This window comes from Diadema antillarum, unplaced genomic scaffold (genome assembly GCF_040938485.1).
Source record: "Diadema antillarum isolate AM-2024a unplaced genomic scaffold, OU_Dant_1.0 seq00000035_RagTag, whole genome shotgun sequence".
In the NCBI taxonomy this organism is placed as follows: Eukaryota; Metazoa; Echinodermata; class Echinoidea; order Diadematoida; family Diadematidae; genus Diadema; species Diadema antillarum.
Window position 1 is genome coordinate 325317 of NW_027271149.1, and position 23705 is coordinate 349021.

At 39.5% G+C, this 23705-nt stretch overlaps 1 protein-coding gene across 1 annotated transcript in view; it reads right to left on the reverse strand.

The window, feature by feature from the left end:
* The window catches only part of LOC139725360 (alpha-mannosidase 2C1-like), a 31405-nt gene extending 8150 nt beyond the window's left edge, over positions 1-23255 (reverse strand). Inside the window, exons 1-21 of the mRNA XM_071636445.1 lie at positions 23250-23255; positions 22374-22500; positions 20630-20756; positions 19760-19915; positions 18468-18564; positions 16525-16619; positions 15602-15779; positions 14892-15081; positions 14353-14459; positions 13435-13638; positions 12668-12784; positions 11865-11960; positions 11235-11326; positions 10061-10238; positions 9273-9440; positions 7258-7344; positions 6211-6352; positions 5322-5505; positions 4240-4347; positions 2121-2274; positions 1071-1214 (exon numbers count right to left, since the gene is read on the reverse strand). Of these exons, the coding sequence (XP_071492546.1) occupies positions 1071-1214; positions 2121-2274; positions 4240-4347; positions 5322-5505; positions 6211-6352; positions 7258-7344; positions 9273-9440; positions 10061-10238; positions 11235-11326; positions 11865-11960; positions 12668-12784; positions 13435-13638; positions 14353-14459; positions 14892-15081; positions 15602-15779; positions 16525-16619; positions 18468-18564; positions 19760-19915; positions 20630-20756; positions 22374-22500; positions 23250-23255 (2757 nt within the window). The remainder of the gene's footprint in view (positions 1-1070; positions 1215-2120; positions 2275-4239; positions 4348-5321; positions 5506-6210; positions 6353-7257; positions 7345-9272; positions 9441-10060; positions 10239-11234; positions 11327-11864; positions 11961-12667; positions 12785-13434; positions 13639-14352; positions 14460-14891; positions 15082-15601; positions 15780-16524; positions 16620-18467; positions 18565-19759; positions 19916-20629; positions 20757-22373; positions 22501-23249) is intronic.
* Positions 23256-23705: the final 450 nt, after the last annotated feature.

A 23705-nucleotide genomic window follows, 5' to 3' on the forward strand; every position in this document is an offset into this window, starting at 1 on the left:
TCTGTGTTCGCTGACCCCAGTCATCCCATTCAGGTGCCTGGTTTTGTGTAGAACAAAGGAGTTTGTGAGCCCATCAGCGCACACTCTATTCATACCTCCCACCTGATCGATATTTTCATTGTTCGATGGCACATGTGGTTGACCATGGAAAGGGGATGCACGTACCGCTTCGACTGCTTTCGCACAGGTGGATTACCAACCTGTCTGTTCTCTGTCACCCCACAAAAACAATATCGTTTTGGGGCATTGAATGCGCTTGGAGAATATTGGGGGAGGAACTGGTTAATTTGCAAAGCTTTTTTCATTTCCATTCAGCTCCATACTTGATCTAGATGTAAAGTTAGCAATCTGACTCAGGTGTAGCAATGTGCCTCAGTCCAACAAGGGAGGCCATGGTGACACAATAGGGATTAAGGGGATTAAGTAATCTCCTTTCATTGACAATTAGTTTCCAGACATCTGTGCCAATCAGCAAAGAAAGTACTCCAACCAGTGTGCCAGTTAGCCAACAAAGCATGTTTTGAGGGTTGGAGGGAGTCAAAGATTGCCCTTCCTTGGCCCCACCCTGATGAGAGACCAGCATTCCACAATGAACCAAAAGGAACTACATGGCAATGTACTAGAATGGACCCATCAAATGATTATATACAGATGTGCACACAATGACATATTGGTCGGCTGAGAACCAGAAAGACGTTATTGCAATTTTTGGGGGGTTATTGAGTTATTGGTAGGCCCCCATCGTGTTGTAGAGCTTGATTTCCTCTACATTATGGTGTCAATTTGAAATCATTTTCATTTTCAGCAAAATGCTAAAAATCATAACCACAAGGGCACTTTTTTTTCACCCAATATTTGGAACAATGTTATAAAACTATCAACTGTCAATGAAGTAAACCTCTAATTCATGGGAATAGATAGTTCGTTTTTATTCATGCTCAAATCTTAGAATGCAACAGCGTCCTTCTGCTTCTCAGCTGACAATATCCTCTGGTGAGGTCATTGGCACATTGACAACCTGTCAGTGCTAAACGCTGGCATGGAAGAGACAGGAGGTGTAAGTTACCCACCTCATATCTGGCCCAGTCCCAGGATGTGTTCTGGTGCGTGGGCCGCTGCAGGTGCCCGTACTGGATTTCATAGGTGGCCACGGGGGAGCGGACATTGACCGGGAACTCGACCTTCAAGAACTTGTGAGACTCTTTCCAGTGTACCTGGGTTTGGCGAGATGTAAGTTGTACGAATTGGTAGAATGGCCAAGATGTTGTTGCACTTAAATGCACACCATTCCCATCATCCTTGATCAAATGTTCTTTTTTTTTTTTCAGTTGCACAAATGGATAAGGAGGGCTTAAAAAAAAAGGGCAAGATAGCACACAGGAAGCATCAAATCTGATAATAATAATGGTTACGTATATAGCGCTCTATCCACTTGAGTGTCCAAGGCACTTCAAAGAAGTGAAAATAGACATGCACACATGCTCACATACATGCAATGACCTTTTAGGGGAAACACATAACTACAAATGCACAGTACCCTTGTCAGAGGTAACAGCTAAGCAAAAATAAATGTAAAAAAAAAGAAGAAGAATTGAACCAGAACAAAAATGCTATGGTGGTAACTAATGACAATGATACTGCACAAAGTAAAAATGTTGCTTGAAATATCACCACCTTTGATCAAAATGCTTTTTTGAAGGTAAATACCCTGCTATATCTTTCCCACATCTATACCAACCCCACCCCTTCCCCCCCATTGTATTGAAAAGCCTCTCTCTAGTTCTCGTGCCCCCACCTCTCCCAATCACATTCAAATAGTGTGTGCCAGTGCCATACATAAAGAGAGTCTGGACAACTGCATAATTAGAAGACGCAATGTCATTACTCGGCGTATTACGTGTTACAGGTTTAACACAATGAAAGCAAGCCAAATAAAGGGTAGTGAACAATGGGCACTGCGTGTGAGCACACTTTGGTAACGACAGGGCTCCACGAAGATCACGGGACCAGTTTTTGACCAATAGCAAAGGCTTCAAAACTCATAAGCCAAAAACCGAGTTGGGCAGACTCTCTTTATAAACGGCACTGGTGTATGCTTTTGACCAATACAATGGACATACCTTAGTGTGGAACTCCAGGTACTTTGAAGCTGCTCTGAGCACAATTTGCTGCTCTATACAGCTGTATCCGCTGATCTTCAGCCAGACCCTGAGGGACACCTGAAGAGGGTTGTTGGACTCAAGATCTGATGCTATGCAGTGTGTGATGGGCTTCCTACAACGGGGGATAAAGAAGATACCCACACACGTCACATATCACAAGCACTACCTACAGACAGGTTTACTGATATACAGGGAAGTCACGTTAGAGCGAGCTCGTCTTAGTAATACGATGATATACTGCTAGTCACAAGTTGTATTTGGGTGGTCTCCTTTTAGTATCCTGTTATGAGGAAAAATCAGTAGTCACAGCAACCTCATTGTAATGGCATTCCTTAGATATTCATATTGCTTGCCTATCTGTAAAAGGGCTTTTTCTGTCTTTCTTCTCTCCCTCCCCCTCCCCTGCCCCCTTCACTATAATCATTGTTAGGGCTATGATATTTGTGGAAGCTGACTTGCTACAATGCTTTGCTGCAAGAGGGATTGTTTAAAGAATTAAACCATACCACTATTTTTACATTTTTGGGTGAAACATCAACCATTGGCAGGCATTCTATTTACAAGTGATGTGGAATTACATTATAGAATACTCTTGTACCTTTTCTTTTTCATTTCCAGTATATGATTTCTTATTTAATGTCACTTCAGTTTATCTAACTTCTCATATTTTGAAAGGAGATGAGGCAGATGCCAACTGAAATTGTGGGTAGTATTCAAATGTATTTGCAAACATTATAACGCACACACACACACACACACACACATTACAACTCTAAATGAACATTTGTGTGTTATGCATGTGAGTGTATAAAATATGAATGTATTAATGTGATGGTGTCTTGTTTATCTACTTGACTTCACATAGAATCATATGTAATATACATGTATGTTGCCATTGTAAAGTATATACAGATGTAGTATCATCATGTGTAGGCATCCTAATACAAGCACAAGATGCTTCTACGGCTGCCTGGCTCTCATTGTAAACGCCACTATTATATGTTTTTGTGTTCTACTTTGCCAAATAAATGGCCTAAATTGGCATCAATCAATCAATCAATCAATCAATCAATCAATCAATCAATCAATCAATCAATCAATCAATCAATCAATCAATCAATCAATCAATCAATCAATCAATCAATCAATCAATCAATCAATCAATCAATCAATCAATCAATCAATCAATCAATCAATCAATCAATCAATCAATCAATCAACCAACCAACCAACCAACCAACCAACCAACCAACCAATCAATCAATCAATCAATCAATCAATCAATCAATCAATCAATCAATCAATCAATCAATCAATCAATCAATCAATCAATCAATCAGCACCTCTGTTGAATTGGAAGCAAACTGCAATATGGTGGACCAGACCAGGATGTGGAGGACATTCCTGTTGCTAGGTCCATGCTCAATGTTACCCCTTTAATACTGTCCTTTGGACATGTTGGAGTACACTGTTCAGCAATGGGCACAAGATGTCTGCAACCTCACTGTCAATGAATGGAGATTACCTAATCCCCCTAATCCACATTGTGTCACTTTGGCTTTCCTGTTGGACTGAGACCTATTGCTACACCTGAGTGGACATGATGACGTCACAACCATAGGTTAAAGGTCCTGTTTACCTTTGGGAGCAGTGATTTTTAAAATGTTTAAGATATCACATTTGATGTACATGTCTAGGTCAGTTGTATCACAAAACATCCTACCATATAAAAATTTTGCAATAAAGCCTAAAATATAAGGAGATATCACTATTTTTCTTAATAAACCAGAACTGTAGATGGTTTAGTCTGGAAGCATTCTTATTATAATTATTGTTCACATTTTGTATATTTAACAATACTTAACATCAATTATACTGATTCAAAAAAAATTTTTTTTTGGTTGTTTCTAGCCCTAACTCACATTTTAGAACTATTTTGAAGCACTAATGCTGGGTTTTTGTTTCATCTGCAAATGGCAAATTATGCCTTTAAGTTTGGAGAGATTGCACACAAAGGGTTAATGACCTCTTTCAGACTCCTCCACAACTTTGGTGTGATTTGGTAGTACTACTGTACCTTGTTTCCAGATGGTAGTCCATAACATCCCACGCATCCCAGAAGAGAGGAATGTCATCATAGACCACAAACTGGTTGCCCAGGTAACCACCTGGTAGGATGACATCCCTAGTGAGGTGATTGGTAGAAACAGGTGAATCACAAATAGATCACAACGGACAGCTATGTCTTCAATAGATAATGGTGATTTGTGTAGTGGCAAAAACACACTGGACCTGCGATTGGTGATGCATCAATGATAACACGTAGAGTAAATTTAGAGAGACACCTATCTCACTGACATTTGGCAGCATCCTAAGATTTATTCTCAATATAAACTAACCTAAAATAACCAATGTTACACAGTTTGCTTCAGAGTTGCCATTTATTGGGGGAAAAAGTGTTAATCTCTGCAAAGTTCCCAGAGACTCAAACCCCAAACATCTCTTGAACTGGAGATTATCTCGCCTGGACCCACCAGCAAACTGGAAACTCTGATCCAGCGCACAATACGATCACAAAGAACAACGTCAATTACAGCCGGGGTAAGGGGCCTGCTTAACCCGTTGAGGATGGGCTGATTTTGCTGTAACACGCATTTCCCATTGACCTCTGCCCGAGTATACTCGGGGTCCATCCTCATGGGTCCTGGAAGCTCTCCGTAATTTCAACATACCGTACATGACAAAACTAAAGTTTGCTGGGAGAAAGATAGATTTCAAGCAGGAGAAAATACGTCTTGCATGGGACACACATAGCTAGAGTGGGAGAGTGGGAGATTTTGTGAAAACGGCATCAAAGGAGGATATCTCTTGCCAAAAGCAGGAGAGTTGGAGTCCCTGAGTTCCCCCAGGACTTAGTGTAATTAGGTGAGGATCTTTGTGATCTGAGTCTGTCTGCTCTGAGCTTCACTGTAATGAATTCCACTTTCAGCTCTTGGAATTATCTTAATATTGAAGCAAGCTAATAGGCAAGACTTGTAAATGACAGCTACATAGATTGTTCACTACACAGCAAAAGAGGGCTCATTCTTTTTTCTTTTTTTTTAATCCTTAGTCTTATGGTTTCACTCTGATCACTCATGCATTGTACACCATACTCACGGTGTGTCCTCCTTGGTGAGGCGGATTTGAATAATCCTTCCAAAGTGATCTATGGAGGCCACCATGTGCTTATTGGACAGTCTGTACCCATCTGCAGTGCTCTCAACTTTGGCTCCGGCACAGGGTTCCTCTACCCGACAACTTTGAACACTCTTCATCGACATGGCCGGGATGGTCACCATTGCTGCAACAGATAGGAGAGACAAAAGTTTGAGGCTGCCAACATTCATACATCAAAATCAGGGAGATACTTGAATGAAGAGTTCCTTTCCAAAAGGAGCTACACGCACTTTTGATGGTAAAGGGGAAAAAAATGGATGTCTATTTCCTCCGCCAAATTCCTGCATGTTCTGATATAGTATAGAGTTCTTGAATTCATTTTGGTCCTTGAGCAGAGAAACCACTACTCTGAAAAATCTTAAACAAATTACACTGAACAGTGTTGATGACATAGGAGCCTCACATATTTCAGAAATGTAGCAGTGTAATTCCATTACAATACCGCTTACTTATAAGTTCACCTGTGTAGAATCTATAAATGCCATCTTCTTTTGTTATGCTTCCTTCAGCCCTAAGTCATGTATTCTTGTGGTGAGGCTGCCATGTCATCATCCTTGTTTATTGCAATTTGTTATAAATTTTGAAAACGCTCTTATTCCTTACCCCAATCACTATAAATTCTGAAACTCTGTACTCAGTATAACTGATTTATAGTTGTTCAAATGTAAAAGTCTGAAAATCATCCAGAGGTCTCCTTTAACCCATTCCATACGGGACCCTGGTGGCCTGCGTATCAAGTCTATGGGCATTTCAGAATTCAGTATGGAACAAGTTACTCTTGTTCATATACTGTCTTCACAAATACCACTCAAATCAATGATTGTCTCACCAAGATTTTTGCAGTCTTGGCCAGGACTTGAGCCATATTCCTGCAAATCACAGGAGAGCGAGATGACCTCAAGGCGGTCCCAGCTACATGTATTGCAGATGACCTTTGAACTTCCAGATACATGACCGGTCAGTGAAAAGGCCTAAGGTGAAAACATAGTAATGAAGCGATATGTTTTAAATTGCTTGTGCATATGTATGTGTTGTCATCATCTTTTTTTTATTTGAATACGATGAAATATGCATGGGAAAATGCCAGTTTACAAGTGTACATAAATGCAGAGATAGTTTCACAGACGATCGTATAGCAATAAGACATTCACTTTTCTGTCTCTGATTAAATATTTCCCACACTTCGAGACCAGTTTGTATTCATTGATTGGTGATGTGTTAGGAAGCCTGAGGAAGCTTTCCTGTTGTTAGGATCAACCTTTGTTACAAGGGTTTGTACAAAAGTAGAATATGAATGGTAAGCCTGTTTCTTCATAGATCTTGGTACTGTCAATTCTCAGCCTGGAACACTCAACTCTTGCCTCTGATCAAAGAACAGGGAGATATTTTTACCATCAAAGTTTTGTCATTTTGATACTGGATACACAAAAATTGGCTAAAATAGGACCACCACCCTATGCAGATTAGAAAATACACTCATGCACAGTGAAAACATTCCTGCTATCATTATGCCATTCAAAAACACATCTTGAAGACAAAAATCATATTTCGGTTAAAAATGGGAAAAATTGCACACACTTAGTATGCTATACGAAATCAAATGCAAGACAAAAAAACATTTGTATTAAAAAAAAAAAAAAATCTGCTTAATATCATAAAAAACGTATCAGGTGGCAACTGCCAATATCTAGCCTTTTGGTACATGAATTCTTACTTAGTTCTGACTCTGGTAACATCGATGCATTCAAATCATACAATTGCAACCTACAGAAAATTTGTGCAAATAATTTTACCAGCCCCTTTATTTTTTGTAGGATATCTTGATATGTCTCTTGTGGTCTCGTCACTCATAGTGACAAGATGCCCAAAGTCTCACCTTGGCCATGGCTGTCAAGATAGTCTTGGTGTCAGACTCCAGTTCCGCCATGAGAGCTTTCATGTCTGTCGTAGCATCCTCCACCACCTTGTTACACAAAAGAAAAAAACAATCACAGGGTGAAAGCGCAGATGAGTATCGGTAAGTTAAAGGACAAGTCCACCTTCATAGACATGTGGATTAAATAAATGCAGCAATATTAGCAGAACACATCAGTGAGAGTTTGAGGAAAATCGGACAATCCGTTCAAAAGTTTTTAATTTTTAGAGTTGCTGCTCAGTCACTGCTGGATGAGAAGACTACTACAGCTTGTGATGTCATGTGTAGAATGATGTTAAGAAAATATGTGACCCGCTACAACAAAATGATCCTAAAGTCGGGGGAGGTCGATTATTTGAAAATTGCATGATATAATCCCCTAATCTTTCTGCTTTAAATTGATATATAACATATTTTATAACAATAATCGGCTGCGGAGATATCGATGTTTAAAAGAGAGCATGTCGAGGCGTCTGGAAAATCACTGTTTCGAGAAAAGCGCCCTTAAAGTCTTCCTTTCGAGGCAATCACGATCAGGGACACGCAAGTCAGTTTTCACCTCTGGACAATAGAAGGTAAGCCCTAGCAACCCCCGAAGAGTTCATTCAAGCACATCAGCGTCGGCGGTCTCCTCACCAACCAATCAGTGACCAGGATGTGAGAAGCGGCTGAGCATAGCGCACCCCGCCCGCACGTACACCAGTCGACTGGGCAGTGTGCGAGCTTCACGCTTCGGTTAGCAGCAAGCAGCAAACTGACCAATGAGATCACTCTGGTCGTTGTTAGGGGCGGAACCTATCTGTGGCGCTCAATCCAAATTTTCGAACCAGTTTCTGCTTCGTTGCAACGCAAAAAAAAACATGGCTCAGAAAAACGCTAATTTTTGGTCTTTCCTTTGATCATTTTGCTTCAAAATTTCGACAGATGATAGAAGACATGTTAGACCCAATAATGTATCAAAATCAGAAAATCGTAAGTTTTGACCAATTTTAATGCTCTGACTTCAAACTCGATTTTCACGGCTTCGACCGTGCGCGACTTTAGGACCTTTTTGTTGTAGCGGGTCACATATAAAGAAAATTCAACATATTTTCACTTTTCTCGCATTATAAAAGAACACGCAACTTGCCTCTTTCAGAAGACAGGGGGAATAATATTACCCTTAACATATGTCAATGACAAGTTGAGGAAATTTGCACTTCAAAAAAAAAAAAAATTTTGTGAAATTCTCTTTATATTTTCCTTTATGCATGTGACATCAAATGCTGCAGTAGTCTTCTCATCCAGAAGTGACTGTGCAGATACTTTAAAAATTCATAACTTTTGAACGCCTTGTCCGATTTTCCACAAACTTTCACTAATGTGTTCTCCTCATATTGTTGCATTCATTCCATCCACAAATATATGAAGGTGGACTTGTCCTTTAAGTTATCTCATATCATGATCCGACGTTCATAGTATAATAGTAGACACAACAATAGTCTATGCTTATACCAATGCTCCAAATGCAGCATTACAAAGTTGATATGCTTTTTTACTTAGTGAACAATTCAATATATTCTCTAAGCTGGCATATTGCACTTCAAGCATCCAAACATTCAGACAGATGAATGAAACCCCCTGATGACTGGTAACTGCAAAGGACATTCCATACAGCAGCTGTGTCACAAAGTCAATGGCTTGTCATAAAAAAAGAACACACTCTCAAAACAGCTACAACTGTGCATGCAAGCATAAATGGCTATATGCAGCAACCCAAAGCTGACCACATTGGATTGGAAAGTACCTCCTGACAACAATTGACCAAACATGATTTCAGGAATGTGTTTAGGAGAAATATGACTAAACTTTTTCATCAGACTTTGAAAAAAAAAACAACTCCAAATTACCATGAAAGGTGTTCAGAAACATGTTAATAAACCAAGTTCTTCTAAATGTGAAAGCCAATCAGAGTGAAACAAACAGTAACCTTTCACCTCTCTGATGCAGCTCCCAGGGAGGACGTCATGAAACTGATGCAAGAGCAGACGGCGCCACTTGGCCGAGATGTGGCTCTGACGTGGAACCTCACTTCCCTGGAAGAGCATTAAGAGGAACTCCACCAGACGAAACTTATTCTCCAGCGTGCGGTTCAGTCTTTTGATCTGAGTAAAGGTAGGGTGAGAAACAGACACAAGTACTATCAATACCGAGAAGGATGTAAATAGCTGGTAGATCTACCCAACAAAACTGCTACAGAGAAGATCTATAAAGCTTACAGATACACATCAAGCAATACATTCCATTCTTGTGGCTTAAGCAAAAGCTACCTAGATGTTTGAAGGACACAGACTTTTACTATGCAATAGAAACATATAATGAGTTCTACAAAAGACTATAAAAACAGAACAAAATAGATCAAAATGAAGGGAGAACATCCCAAAAATATCAGGTCAGGTCAACCCTTTAAGCCCCCTGGCATGTAGGGCAGAGACAAAGGCTCTCCACCTGTCTCTGTAGCTGGCCATCCTCTGGAGAGAAGCCCAGGACTGTCTGTGATCTGATATTTCACCCTCTACTGTTCTCCTCCGTGTCTGCTTGGGTCTGCCACATCTTCTTTTCCCTTCCGGTGTCCAACGAAGAGCCACTCTAGGAATGGAGTTTGCGGCCATTCATAAGACATGTCCAAGACATGTCCAATCCAGCTCTAACGTCCCCGAAATATATGTGCTCTTAAAAAAAGAAAATGAGACAAACAAAACAAAACAACACAAGATCACCCTACCTCTGCCTGTGTGGTGAACGTTCCTTGATGGAGTTCCAGGTACAGCTCTCCCTGCCATGTACACAGCTGGTCTGACTCTGCCTCGATGGCTTCAAAGAAGCTGTCAGGGGTGGAGGGCTTAATCCTGGGGATGCCATTTGTGTCTCTCAGTCTCTTCATTCTCTCAAGCATGTCCTTTCTGTGATAAACACACATTTCTTTCTTTCTTCTTATGCTTGTCAACAATAATAGCTTCATGCTTTGCATCGACGCTGAAAGAAATCAGCGCGAGTAACGCATCAGTCATTTAATGCTCTGCATCAAGTGGTGCATCAAAAATATTAACAGGAGGTAACAATTATTCTGGATGGTTTGTGTCCAAATTACGGATAGTTACGTTTAGTTACGGTTACTTGTGTAAGTCTGCATCTATTGTGACTCCCTGTGAGATTTTTAAAAATTCAAAATTTTGCAGGCTTGGTGCCATAATGCAGAGACTCCAACCACAAGCACCTTCTGATCTGGAGATTCTCCGGCCTGAAACCCCAAGCAAACGGGAGACTCCAACTTGATGTGCGCGAAGCACGAAGTTCCTAGGGTTCTAGATGTTCTCTGGTGCTATCTAAGGCTTATTTTTCAACATACAATAAAATTAAGTAAGAAATCATTTCAAGCGGGAGAAATCAAATCTCAAGCAGGAGGACGGGAGATTCTGCAAAAATGGGCTTTCGGCGGGAGAACTCCCGTCGAAAGCGGGAGAGTTGGAGTCTCTGGTTACCGTGGAAAAATCACAGACAGTTAAATCTACTTATGACCCTGCGGATGCCTGTGTCCATGCTACGTCCGCTCATCTGTATCTATCCGCGACAAGTATAGCTCAATGTAAGCGACTATTGACTGGGGCTTACGACTTTGTACATCAATGGAACTCTTTGCTACTTTGCCCCTCCCGAGAACTGTTAAGTACTCAAGTATATCATAAAAACAAAAGATCAGACTGCTTAAAGTGCCACAGAGAAAGTTGCCATCACAGTTAAATCCTTTACGAGCCTAGCTGCAAAATTAAACAATATAAAACAGTTTGGCGATAAAAGAAAAAAAAATGAAATGAAACATCAAATTGCCTATCGCGGATGTTACGCATTAAAGAAGTACAAATTCCACTGATGCTTTTAGGAAACGTAATTTTACTCACGTGGGACCTCCTCCACCATCTCCGTGTCCATAAAGCATCAGGCTGTGGTTCACTCTCCCCTTGTCCTTGTTGTTCCTCGAATTCTTCAGCACCTAGTCAAAGTTGCCAAATTTTAAAGAGACTGTTACGGTTAGCACCCCTCAAAGCAAGATCCCCAGAAAGCGGGCACGCCTGTAATTCCACTCCGTATTCAAATCAACTTTGAGTAATGGAATCAAATTAAACGAAAGAAATGGAAAAAGTTTCATTGAACTGGATTTGAAGGTTCAATTTTTTTTTCACCAAACAGTGATGTTAGTTGCTACGGGATAAGAGGCAAAGATGATGGCATGGCCTCACAAGTCTTTGATCAACATGCATACAATTCTTTTCAAACTGTCTTCTTTTTGAGAATAAACAGAAAAGAAGAACTTGAGTCAATAAAATCAAATCATTGCAGTTTTGTAAAAGCCTTATAGTAATAATTTCTAGGGGGTACAGGGTTTTACATTGCTATGTTATAGTCCAAACATACAAGTTTGGCAATGACTTTCTTTAAACAGGAAGACTCGCAAATTCAGCACAAAGGGAAGATCAAAGCATGTTAGGGCATTTTTACTTAATTATATGATCAGCTGGAAAGTATCTCACCTCTTCAACTTTGACATTTGCCCCATAGGTGTCTGTGGGTGGGAAGTGTGCCAGGCACTTGGTACCATCTATGCCTTGCCACCAAAAGGTATGGTGCTGTACATGAAGAGGAAACAGAAGGTCTTACATCGGACCTTATTTTCAACACATAGATGCAGTCTAAACATGCACACCAAAAATATGAAATGGCTCGCATACAGGAATATTCATGAAATATGGGACCATCATTTTGTTCCACATTGTATTTTCATCATGTGATATCGATGAACTACAATTCTTTCTCTCACTGTAACATACATTGTGAAATGTGTAGGTACAGCCGAGAATTTAACAGGGCCACATATTGGTATTGCAAGCTCACAGATTTGATTCATCGCAGCAGCAGTGTGCCTCACAGTAAGTTGCAGAAAAGACTGATTCACTCCAGCAGACTGATGGTTGTATCATTAATTCAACACAAAGTATCCCTCAACGAGGAGTAATTCAGTTGATTTTGTAAAATACAAAATTCATTCTCGTATGTATGTCATACAAATATTGCATTACTCGTGCTAATTATTTCATCCCTGTACTAGCTAGCTTTTTTTCCTTAGTTTGATATATTTCAAACAAATCTACAATGTATTGCAACATTATTTCTCTATATCTTTTATGCATTTTCCATTTTTCCCCCAATAATTGTTATTACCTGGAAAATTATTCTTCTGAATGTGAAGATAAAAATATCCATGGATCACAAATGTTCATTCTCTCTCACTTTCTTGTGTCTTCTTCTTCATCTTCTTTTTTTTCCCCAAACTTACAGGAAATTTGTTGACGAGGCTCCAGCTGAGCTTCTGGGTCACAAAACGTTTGATTCCTGCACACGCCATGATCTGTGGGAGCTGGGCCGAGTAGCCGAATGTGTCTGGCAGCCAGAACTACAGGAACGTAATGAACAGCAGAATCTTTGTAGTGGCAGTAACATAAGAATTACAGAGAGCGATACACAAGAGGATGGAGAGAAACAGACAAGAGGAGAAAACGGATCAAAAGTGGAGAGAAAATAAGAAAAAGACTGAACATGAGAAGAACAAAAATTAAATATGAGACAAAAAATCAAAACAAGGAGAACCACAGAGAAAAGAGGAAGGAAAGCAGAATTTTGTTGGTGAAAAGAAAGTACCACTCTCCACAAATGGAGTGACCATTTGGGAGCACTCACTGATTATGAGATGTGCCAGGCCAGTGATATTTTTGTGCAACAACAACAAAATATCCACTCTAATGTAGCCACTTTATATAATTTGACAATTCAGAGTGAAATCTTTACTAAAAAAAAAAAAAAAAAAGATTGTACAAATCTCAGTGTCTGTCCACTGATCATACAACCTGCTTGTCAAATTCAAGGTAATCACTGTAATCACAGTCATTTTGCGTGTTGCCAACAAATGAACAACACTGAAGAGATACCACTGAAACTTTTCTGAGTCTAACAAATTGATTTGAATAGATAAACCTCTATTGTGAAGCATCTTTTTAGAAAATCCATATTTGATGAAATGTGCTGCTCTTAATTTGTTTCTCACACCTCTTTGCAATAGCTGCCAAATTCTTCTTTGTAGAACCTCTGTCCATAGAGAAGCTGTCGAACAAAGGATTCCCCACTGGGCAGATTTCCATCCATCTCCACCCAGCATCCACCAACAGGAATGAAGCGCCCTCGCTTGACCATGTCCTTGACCCTCAAGTACAGTGATGGGTAGTTGGTTTTCACCCATTCAAACTGCTGAGCCTGGGAGGTTGTTCAACAGATAATGCAATATTGGAGCCTTAGTGCTGTTCATGTCACAAATATCAGTTCTGAAAGACAGGGGTTACATTTTGATCTCTGCTTATCACATCAGCTTTGTGGATAAAGTAAACAAAAATCAATGTGTCATAAACTTGCATGAGAATGCAGTGTACCTCGAACAAGCACTGAACACCTATACAGATATCTGGTGCCAGTATGTGTACTATCCCTTTTTGAGCTTTATCATGTCATTACTGTTAATGACATTTTTCCTTCAAAATGATTTCTTGTCTCAAACATGCATGCTCTGATGACAGAAATGAAACAAACTGCTTTCCTGAAAGAAACTGAAAAAAATGTCCAACATGTACATCTTTTTTTGAGGGGGGGGGGGGGGGGATGGTTTCAGAAAGTCTAACTTTGTCTAATCCAAGAATAACAGCTATTACATTTCACATCTTACCACCCTTCTAGCATATCATGTTTCTGTAATTGTTTTCCTTTAATCTGTATTTTTTTTTTCAGTTCTGTTTTCATAATGCAGACATTTCGGTCTATTTCAAAGCATACAGTCTTCATGCTAGCAATTTCTCTTTATCATAGAGTCAGAGTACATAAAAATTAAGTTCACATTATAGCAATGCTTGCCTACTTACCATGCTCTTCTTCCTGATTGAATATTCTCACTACACTTACAACAAAACACATTTTTACCTGTGAAAATATAAACGTGAAGTCCTCGTAGTCCTCCATCAAGCGCAGCACATTGGCCCAAGTTCTTGCTACTTTCCGCTTTGTCTCAGCATACGGCCACAACCAGGCTAAAATATGGTGAGAAAGGGAAAGTATTGAGGCACCTTTATCCTCATTACAAAAAAAAAAAAGGCTGTCTTGCTTTATACTCAAGTAAGCCTTCCATTTTTCACTACTCAATGAATATTTCATGTCTGACACTTCATACCCTTGGTGAATAAACACTTTGTAACATTCTTATTGCAGATAGTTTCTTGATGCATTCCATATTACGGGAATGTCTGCTCGATATACCATAAGCATATGGTTAGCATGTGGACATATTTACAATGTAAATATGCACGGTCATTTCTGGACAGCAGCAACATAGTTACCTATGCTCCTTGTACAGCGATTTTGAAATATGTTAGCCCCGTGAGAAAATTCTACTAAAATACCACTGGCATTGTATGCAGTACAGTTTATCAGTGAAAATCGAAGAGTTGAAAGGTAATCTCTACCAGAATCAATGTGCGCGTTGCCACAGGCGTGGATGTTGTGAACTCCATCCCCATTCCTCTGGTTGAGGAAATTCTGGCATATTTCCCTGGCAGCGACATAAGTCTCTGGCTTGTCCGTGTCGCAGGCATTGACCATTCTGTTTACTGTGTAGAGAGCCTGGAAGCTTCGTTGGTCATCTTCAGGAATGTTCTGCCATAATTGCAGATAATGACAAGAAGAAACGGTGACTAACATAGATAGAATACAGCTTTAAAATCAAAACAAAAAACATGGAATTTATATGTAATCATTCAATTTGTGAATGATATGATTAGCTGGGGAAATGGAGATTTTTAAACATCATGATCATTGGCTGATTAATAGCTAACATACAGATCATCATTATCATCCAAATCACATAATATGGCTATGCAAGAGCAGATCGGTGTCAGTACTGGACCAGGTAATCATGTGAAAACTGAACACTTATACAAATCAAGAAAGCATGGTGCAGAGCACCGCATGGGCATTTGACTTCACACAATTACCAAGACATATCAAGTCCTAATCCTACACAAAATCATGCCAATGTGCAATCAACAAAGTTTAAAGACTAAAAACAATCACATTGTACACCCACTTTTTAAAAGCCTCCTATTTTTCTCTTATCAAACATGAAGGCTGTGAAACTATCCTACAGTGTTCATAAAATGTTCACAACTCCTCTTACCTTGACAATATCGATCAGTGTCTCAACGTCCATCATCAACTCGTAGGCTTCTCGATTAAAGACAGCGATCTCCGCCTGGCTGAGGGTGAAGGTCCTATCCAGTGCTGGTGGTCCAATCAGACCATTTCCGGCTCCAAACATGGAGTTGCATGCCATTTCGATATAGAGAGTCCCAAATCTGTGACACAGAGAGTCATACAAGGAGACAAGTAATGCCTATGTGTAGAGAGTCTTCTAACATCTACATACCACAATGTGGAACAGATGTATCAGGATTAAATTCATTTGAGGCATCCAGAGAAGTGGTGGGGGTGTACTTTGTTGGTAAGTGTTCAAAAGCACTGACAGAAAGACTATGCAAAATGAAAGTAGCAAAAAAACAGCTAGTATGTTTTGCAATCCCTTGAGCAGACTTGCATAGTAATTTGTGTAAATAGATAATTGTGACTCATTGCAAATGATGAAAATCCAACTGCTGACATTTGATGAACATTACAGTATCTCTTAATCAGGGCTGCACACTAACCCATTTTTTCTACAGGTCCGACCGGACAGTCAGACCAGTAGGTACCCAGTTTTTCCATTTTTTTACTGGTCTATTCCTGAGAAAGTTACTGGTCCAACAGTGATTTTTACTGGTCCTGGACCATCGGACCAATGCCAGTGTGTAGCGTTGTCTTAAAGCAGTCAGCGGTTTCTTGTTTCTTTGCTTCATCAAACTGTAGCTAGTCTAAAGCTCTTTGCCTGTGGATTCATATTGATAGGATAGGTACTGCTTTAGATATGAGAAATTACAAATAAGTGGGAATTAACCGCTCTGTGCAATCAAATGCAGGGAAACCGTGAGATTTAAATGGAAGCATTAATGGAATACTGTATCATTCAGAAACCAGAAAAACATGGGGGACCTCTAAAGCACTCACCCTGGGGAGTCAGGTGTGTGTTTTCTGATCAGTATGAAGCTGGTTCGGTCATCCTTGTTCAGCCCTTGCAGTGGTTCGCCAGACTCACTCCACACCTACCATGGACAGAAAATATCAGCTTTCCTTGCAAATGCTTGGTTTAAGCATGCTTGCTTTAACCCTAAAATGGCCGGGGGGTTGAATCAACCCCCCCCCCCCCCTCGTCATTTTCTGCGACCATTCTGCTGCGCGAATTTTTTGGGCCGCGCTGCTCGCTGACTTTTTACTTTCAAGTCTTGCACATCTTACTGACACCATTTTTGCAAAAATCAGACATACCGTTACAACGCTGCATGACCTTTTATACATGCTTGTCAGACCAAAAATGGCTCAAAAATGTGATATTGTGTACAAAGTCTATGCAAATAGAGTTTTCTCACCTTATTCAAAAAGATATGATTATTTTCACTTTCAAAAGCTGAAATCAATTAATTTTAGCATAATTATGCTTAAAATAGGTTCTGTAATAAATTTTGCGGGGAAAAAATGAAAAAAACAAAAGGTCACAAACAAAAAGGAAATAAAACAATAGAATACATAAGAAATTGATTTTGATACCAGATTTCTTTTCAAGTACATTGTTAGGAATGCTACAAGGAATAATGTCACCAAAAATTAGGATGCCATTAGCTTTATTATCCGAGTTAGAGCAAAATATATGATTTCACACATATTGATTAATATGAAATATAAAAAGTGAAAAATTCAATTTTTTTATAAATAGTTTGGTAGATTACGCGACAGGTAACGTATGTGCCAACTTTCAGGGCAATTGCGCGATCGACAGCCGAGATCTCGGGGGGTTGAATCAACCCTCCTCGGCCACAGAACAGGCCAAAAAGCCCGGCCTGGTTAGGGTTAAGCATGTTTATTGCGTACACACACAGCACGAGCAAAAATATATGCAGCATCATGCACAACAGAACGTTTGTAGCTACACTTTTATCAGTCCTTCCAGGAAGCCTGTTGTGTGTGCAGGAATTCAGCTTCACTAAAGAACTTCGGGTTGAGAATACTTGGTCCTCAATAGTAGAGAATTGCTAATGGTCTGGGGGGGGGGGGGAAGGATTAACCCTATTCTCATTTATAAAGTTGTGACCAAAGAGGTGATCAAACACATATTTTCAGTCTAAATGTCCACAAGCTCATCCAGATGTAAACTTGACGACACCTTGTGAGGTAAAGGCTTTACCCTTTTTTCCACTAAGATGTCCAGTATCAAAATTTTGTTCAGGATTTTTTGGGCAAATGCATGCTCTAATCTTTTCCCATTATGCCATCTTGTATCAAAGTTTGTGTGGGATTTTTCTGGCACAGGCACATACTTTTTTTTTCTTCAAGAAAAGTGTTTGACACAGGGTGAGGCATCTTCAAATCTTGCTGTTTTTACATTGGGACAATGAATGATGAAAGGCAAGTGAGCTCATGTTCACACATACACTAATCAGGGGTCAGTCCACAGTGTCCATAGATCGACGACCACGGACCTGAAATACACAATGTTTACAATCCCACCATCAAAGTCCCGTTTTCCCCATTACTGTAAAACATGATATATTTGCGGCATGAAATTTTTGCGAATTGGAGCCAGCGGCCTCTTTTGCGGCATGAAATTTTCGCGAATTACCACGGGCATTCAATGCATATAGTGTAGACAAGAACTTTCGTGTGCATTTTAATTTCGCGAATCTTGGCGCTTGCGAAATTTGCGAAATTAAAATGCACGTGAACATTTCACGTTTTAAAGTAGCCTTTTAAACCACACTATCCCCATGGCCTTAAGTGTTGACAAATGCATGCAATTCCACATTCCCCCAGTTATATCTCCGACACATCTGCTATATTATTGTGCAGGTCTCATCAGAACATGTGTGCTACATTGTATTTGTTATATAACAGCCTACCATTGCCTCTGAGCTGGAGTTCCACAGAAGATGCACTTCTTTGTCTCTCCAATCATCAGGGATCTCGATCTGGAGTCTGAACCAATGCGTAGCCCACCTGTTTGACAGAGATCAGTGATAACTTGTGTAGGACAGTAAACACAATGGGGGTATCTAATGCAGCAGGCTGCGATTGAAGTAAAATATGCCATGCAGTGTTGATAGGGGTAATAAAATTGGTGAAATGGCTTCATGAAATGGTGTCAACTACCCAGTCGGTAAACTCACTGGATCATGTAAGGGGCAATTCCGCAGTTAGGTGGACATGACATGGATAAAAGAAATGTGCCTCTTTATCTTACACTTTAATCTAGGTATCAACTAATGCCATGGATGTTCACCAATCATTAGGGTCTTTCAAATTCAGTAGATTTTATTTTTCGTATTTATTGATTTTGCGAGCTCTAAAACCATCATTTCAAATGTACATGTGGGACTGGGGATGCTAAAATTCACTTAAATGCAAATACAGTGGGTTCCTTTGAAATTTTTTCCTCAAAGTTTTGCTAAATGGTAAAAGATGAATACATTTAGATACTCTAGAAGTCATATGACATTTTGTCAATTACAAAAGGATGAAATGACCTGCGGAATTACTCCGGACAAATGTAACGTTACTAACCGTAACGTTACTAACCATGCTTTTGGGGATCTAGCAAAAAATTATCGGTCGAACTGCTAAAAAAAATTGCATGAACATTTGTCATGATGCAATTATTGAAATTAATGCAACATTTCGTTTGAAGTAACTTAAATTTTTACACACTTTTTGTAACAAGACATTGACTTTTTTTTCATGTCCTTTTTTCGTAACGTTACTAACCAGCCCTTTAAGTTGCCATAGCAATTCTAATATTTCTTGGATTTTATTCATTCTTTTCTGTATGATAAACCTTGGAAGGATGAACATGTTTTTGACATAATTCTGACTTGAAATGAATAAATGGTAATTTGGTGGTAAAAACAAATATCTAAATTTGTTCAAATGTAACGTTACTAACCGCGGAATTGCCCTAAGGATTTTCCTACCTCTGCTAATGCCCATTACACATTGAAAATTTCGATAGCTTTCCTTTTGTTTACCTGCAAAACCAAACCAAAAAAATTTGTTTCAATGAAAGCTGTAAAGATCAAAAGTACATGCAAGACCCATTAAAATTTCAGCAGTAATGGACAGATGTCAATCTCTCATTACAGCATTCACAACATTCACTTAAGACCTTTGTCTGAAATCTTCACCTTTTTGTACTTACGTGGGGCCATAGGAAGAGCCTACTGAAACTTCATCCACCGGGGGATTCTGCGCATTGGCTGGTGCAGAGCTCCACTCTCTCGTTGCTTCTTGGTAGGTCACTCGACCGTTGACTCTCCTGTGCGTGATGTGAATTGGATGCTTTGCCGGGTACAGCCTGAAATACACATATAGATAACAAGGTTCTTAATGGATTCAGCCGCAACAAATACTGTATATGCTGTTATATTTTCACGTACAGATATTTTCGCGAATGAAGAGGTCATAGACATTTTCGCAAGATGTTGTTTTTGCGAATTGATGCCAACGCGAACATAAACGCACTATCACCAAAGTGCATCGAGACATTTTCACGTGTTGTTAAATTCGCGATCCAACTGTGATTTGCGAAATTCGCAAAAATTAAACCCTCGCAAAAATAACAGCTTATACAGTAGCTAACTTTGTAAGCCTGCAATTAATGGCTGTTGTCTGCACTCACAGATATATGCAGATTTGTGCACTTAGAAATTAACCATCTCTGATTACATTACCGTTGCAATCTGCAGTGGATGATATGGTTCATCTGGCATTGAAAAATAAATACAAATTAAAATATCTTAAATATATTTAAAGTATTATAAGAACAGTGTGATTCAAAAACCACACAATCAAACTAGCGGATAACTTTTGATGAGTGACTCTTGTACGAAATGCAAATATTGCTTGTTTTCAGCAATACAAGACATAACAATACAAAAACTGTACCGACAAAAACACACTTTGAGCAAGTAAGTTTCATATCACACAACTCCTTCCTTTCATTTGCAACAAATGCAAAATATGACAATGAGAGAAAAGGAAACAGAAAAAACAACTAGTTAATACTCACTTGCTATACAAGTTACAGTCTGTGAAATAGTGGCTGGATATGAATTTTTCTGCCCTCTCTAGTGTACAACGTTTGTCCTTGAAGACCACAGGTGCCACAGACGGCCCAATATTTATCACTTGGCGAACTATTCAAAGAAATTAAAAACATGTACACAATAACACTTATTTCTACAGTAGTCTAAATCTTATACTCTCAGACTGAATAGAAAAGCACGGTGAATACATAGAAGAGTTCCAAAGGGAATCGGGGATTTGAGAATGACCATTGTGTTACACCTGAAATACAAGAACAATTTCAAGAGGATAATTGAAGGCATCATAACAGCAATGTGCTGTCATGTTCAATGTTTGCATTTATCATTTTGTTAAACAACATTATGCAGGAGGTTAAGACTGTAGTTCAGGGCCAGGGGGGCATTTCATGAAGCATTTTGGTCAGATATTTTTCTGACAAACTGTTACAAGCTACTGAAATCCTTGCATCTGATTGGCTAAGAGCAAATTTGTCTGACAACTTTGTCGGACAAAATGCTTCATGAAATGACCCCCTGATGTCTCAAAATCAAATCATATTAAAAAAGTGAAATTTTCACTACTAACTTGTTACTTCAAGATAAAGTAGCATATTATTACTATATTTCTACTTTATGTGGCAGCTAACAAACATAGAGTTTGTCCAGCTGATCCAGAGTTTGTCCATTTGTCGCGGGTTTGTCTGTTTTCAACTGTCATCTACACACCCGACTTCAAATTGTGTAAAAGTGCAAAACTGACAGTATTTTCTCACATTAACTAGAGTAAACAACCCTGCATGCCCTGTTTGTGGCAGGCTGTGTACAGCATGCCTATTTGCGGCAGGGGCCACTTCATTCATTGATGAAAGGCCCAATCAGGTGTCACTTCCCATGACACTTAACATACAAGTGACTCCTGCTTGTGTTCTATAGTGGGACTAAGCACACATGATGTTTGTTAGCTGTTTTAATGATGAATGACAGTGCCCCTGCCAGAAATAGGCACCCTCCCGCAAACAGGGTTGACTACTCTAGGGTATTGTTTCACCACTTCAGTAATTTTATACGATGACACATTCACAAGACTGCAGAGCTAGAGGCAAGATACTCAGTCCAATCAAGGACAAACCTCCTTGGTCCAATGGCCAGCATTTCCATAAAATATTAGTGTTATCAATAATAACATTAAACAAGGTGTTAATCCTAATATATATAGAACTAAGCCCAACAAGCTAAGGTCGTAAGGAGCTGGGTGGGAGTAAATTTATAAAGCCTAAAAGGTGAAGAATTTCTACACCTTTAATATCGACTGTTCATGTTCTTTGTCATTTCATTGTCAATGTCAGTGCAGTGGAGTGAGACTTCAGCAAACTTATACTTCATCATGTGCTTCACTCTATTTCCAATCTGCGACTCAACTTCTATAATTATGTGAATACAGGTACTAATATTATGCACAAGATCACAAACGAACAATTCCTACTACCCTACCAAGACCAAACTAATATCTTAATACGCGGGACTACACACCACTCACCACAAGGATAGTTCATCATGAGTTCAGTCTTGTTTCACCAGTTCGCAAGCCGGGAATACTTTTTTTTCTGGAGAATAATGCTGTGCCAGCGATCAGCTCTACCTTGATAGTTCTTCAACTATTCGCCTCATTCGTTGTGCAGTTTACGGAGTGTATTTGCCTGTAATTATAGCTCCAAACCCGAGGCCCACGACATGGAATATGCTCTTCATCATTGTACCGCGAGACACCGGCAACCAAGACACGGGAGGCTAGGGGATCGCCGGGGCCCGCCGCCCGGGAGCGCTGGGTGTTGCTGTCGCTTCGCGCGGGCTCTACCTATCGAGAGCATAGAGGGGAGACAGTTACTGGTAAGCGGCGGTGCAGTGAGTGGTTTTGGTGCCCTTGGCCTTGATGATGATGATTGAGTATTGAATATTCACGCCTCTATCATGTATAGCAAAGATTCACACACAAACAATTACATGTATCTTCAGAACAAAAGAAAAAGAATATAATCAACTTCTAGACAATTAAAAGAATTTGGCACTGATTATATAGGTCTAGACAGCTGGCAGCATTGGACAACAACAAAGAGCATCGCCGGTGTGGCACTTCCGGGTTTCATGAGCTAACAAGTAAAAGAAAATAAGGCCTTCAGCGCAACTTCTGGTGCCACTTCCGGGTTTCTTCAGCTGACAAGCAAAAATAATAATGATAATAATAATAATAATAATAATAAAGAAAGAAAGAAACAAAGAATTCGTACAGATACAGAAGGCGATCCGAGAGGATACTAAGTACTCGGATCACCGCAAAAACAAACCGCGCTCACACTTCAAGGTTTCTATCTATTTCTTTATAGTGCCACTTAGCCATTACGCACTTCCGGGGTAAACAAAAAGTGTGTGTGTGGGGGGGGGGGGGGGGGGGGGGGCAAAGTGGTGACACCTTATGTATTCCTTTGTATGGTGCAAGAAAAAAAAGTGGAGGGAGGGGGCCCGAGGCCCCCCCCCCCCCCCCGTTCCGCCGGCCATGAAGAGAAAACAGCTTCGCATGCTTTATTTAGATATAATATAGGGGCCTACTTCCATGTTTTTCTTCGGTCATTGCTGTATATACTATTACCATTTTATTTGTTATATTGAATTATCTTTAAAAGAATTATGCTCTAATGTTTGTACAGTAATACCAAAGAGATTTGATGTATTTTTAAAATATTTTGCATTACATTGTTCGTTTGTTTTTGTAATTGTGTTGGAAAAAAAGTGCCATTTGAAATTTAATTGCTTTGAATTTAAATTGAACTTCCAGAAAGAAAAAGAAATAAGCAAGCAAACAAACAAATAAACAAACAAACTGAAAGACACATCAAATCTCAATGACACATTTCGCTTCGTTATACGTATATAGTATTTATTACTTTAGTAAACAGGATACACACATGTTGCCTGGCCAAGAGGAGAACAACAGAAACCATATGCTATATGTATACAGCCAATATAACATACAAAAATAAGACATGTTCATCCAGAGTTTCTTAT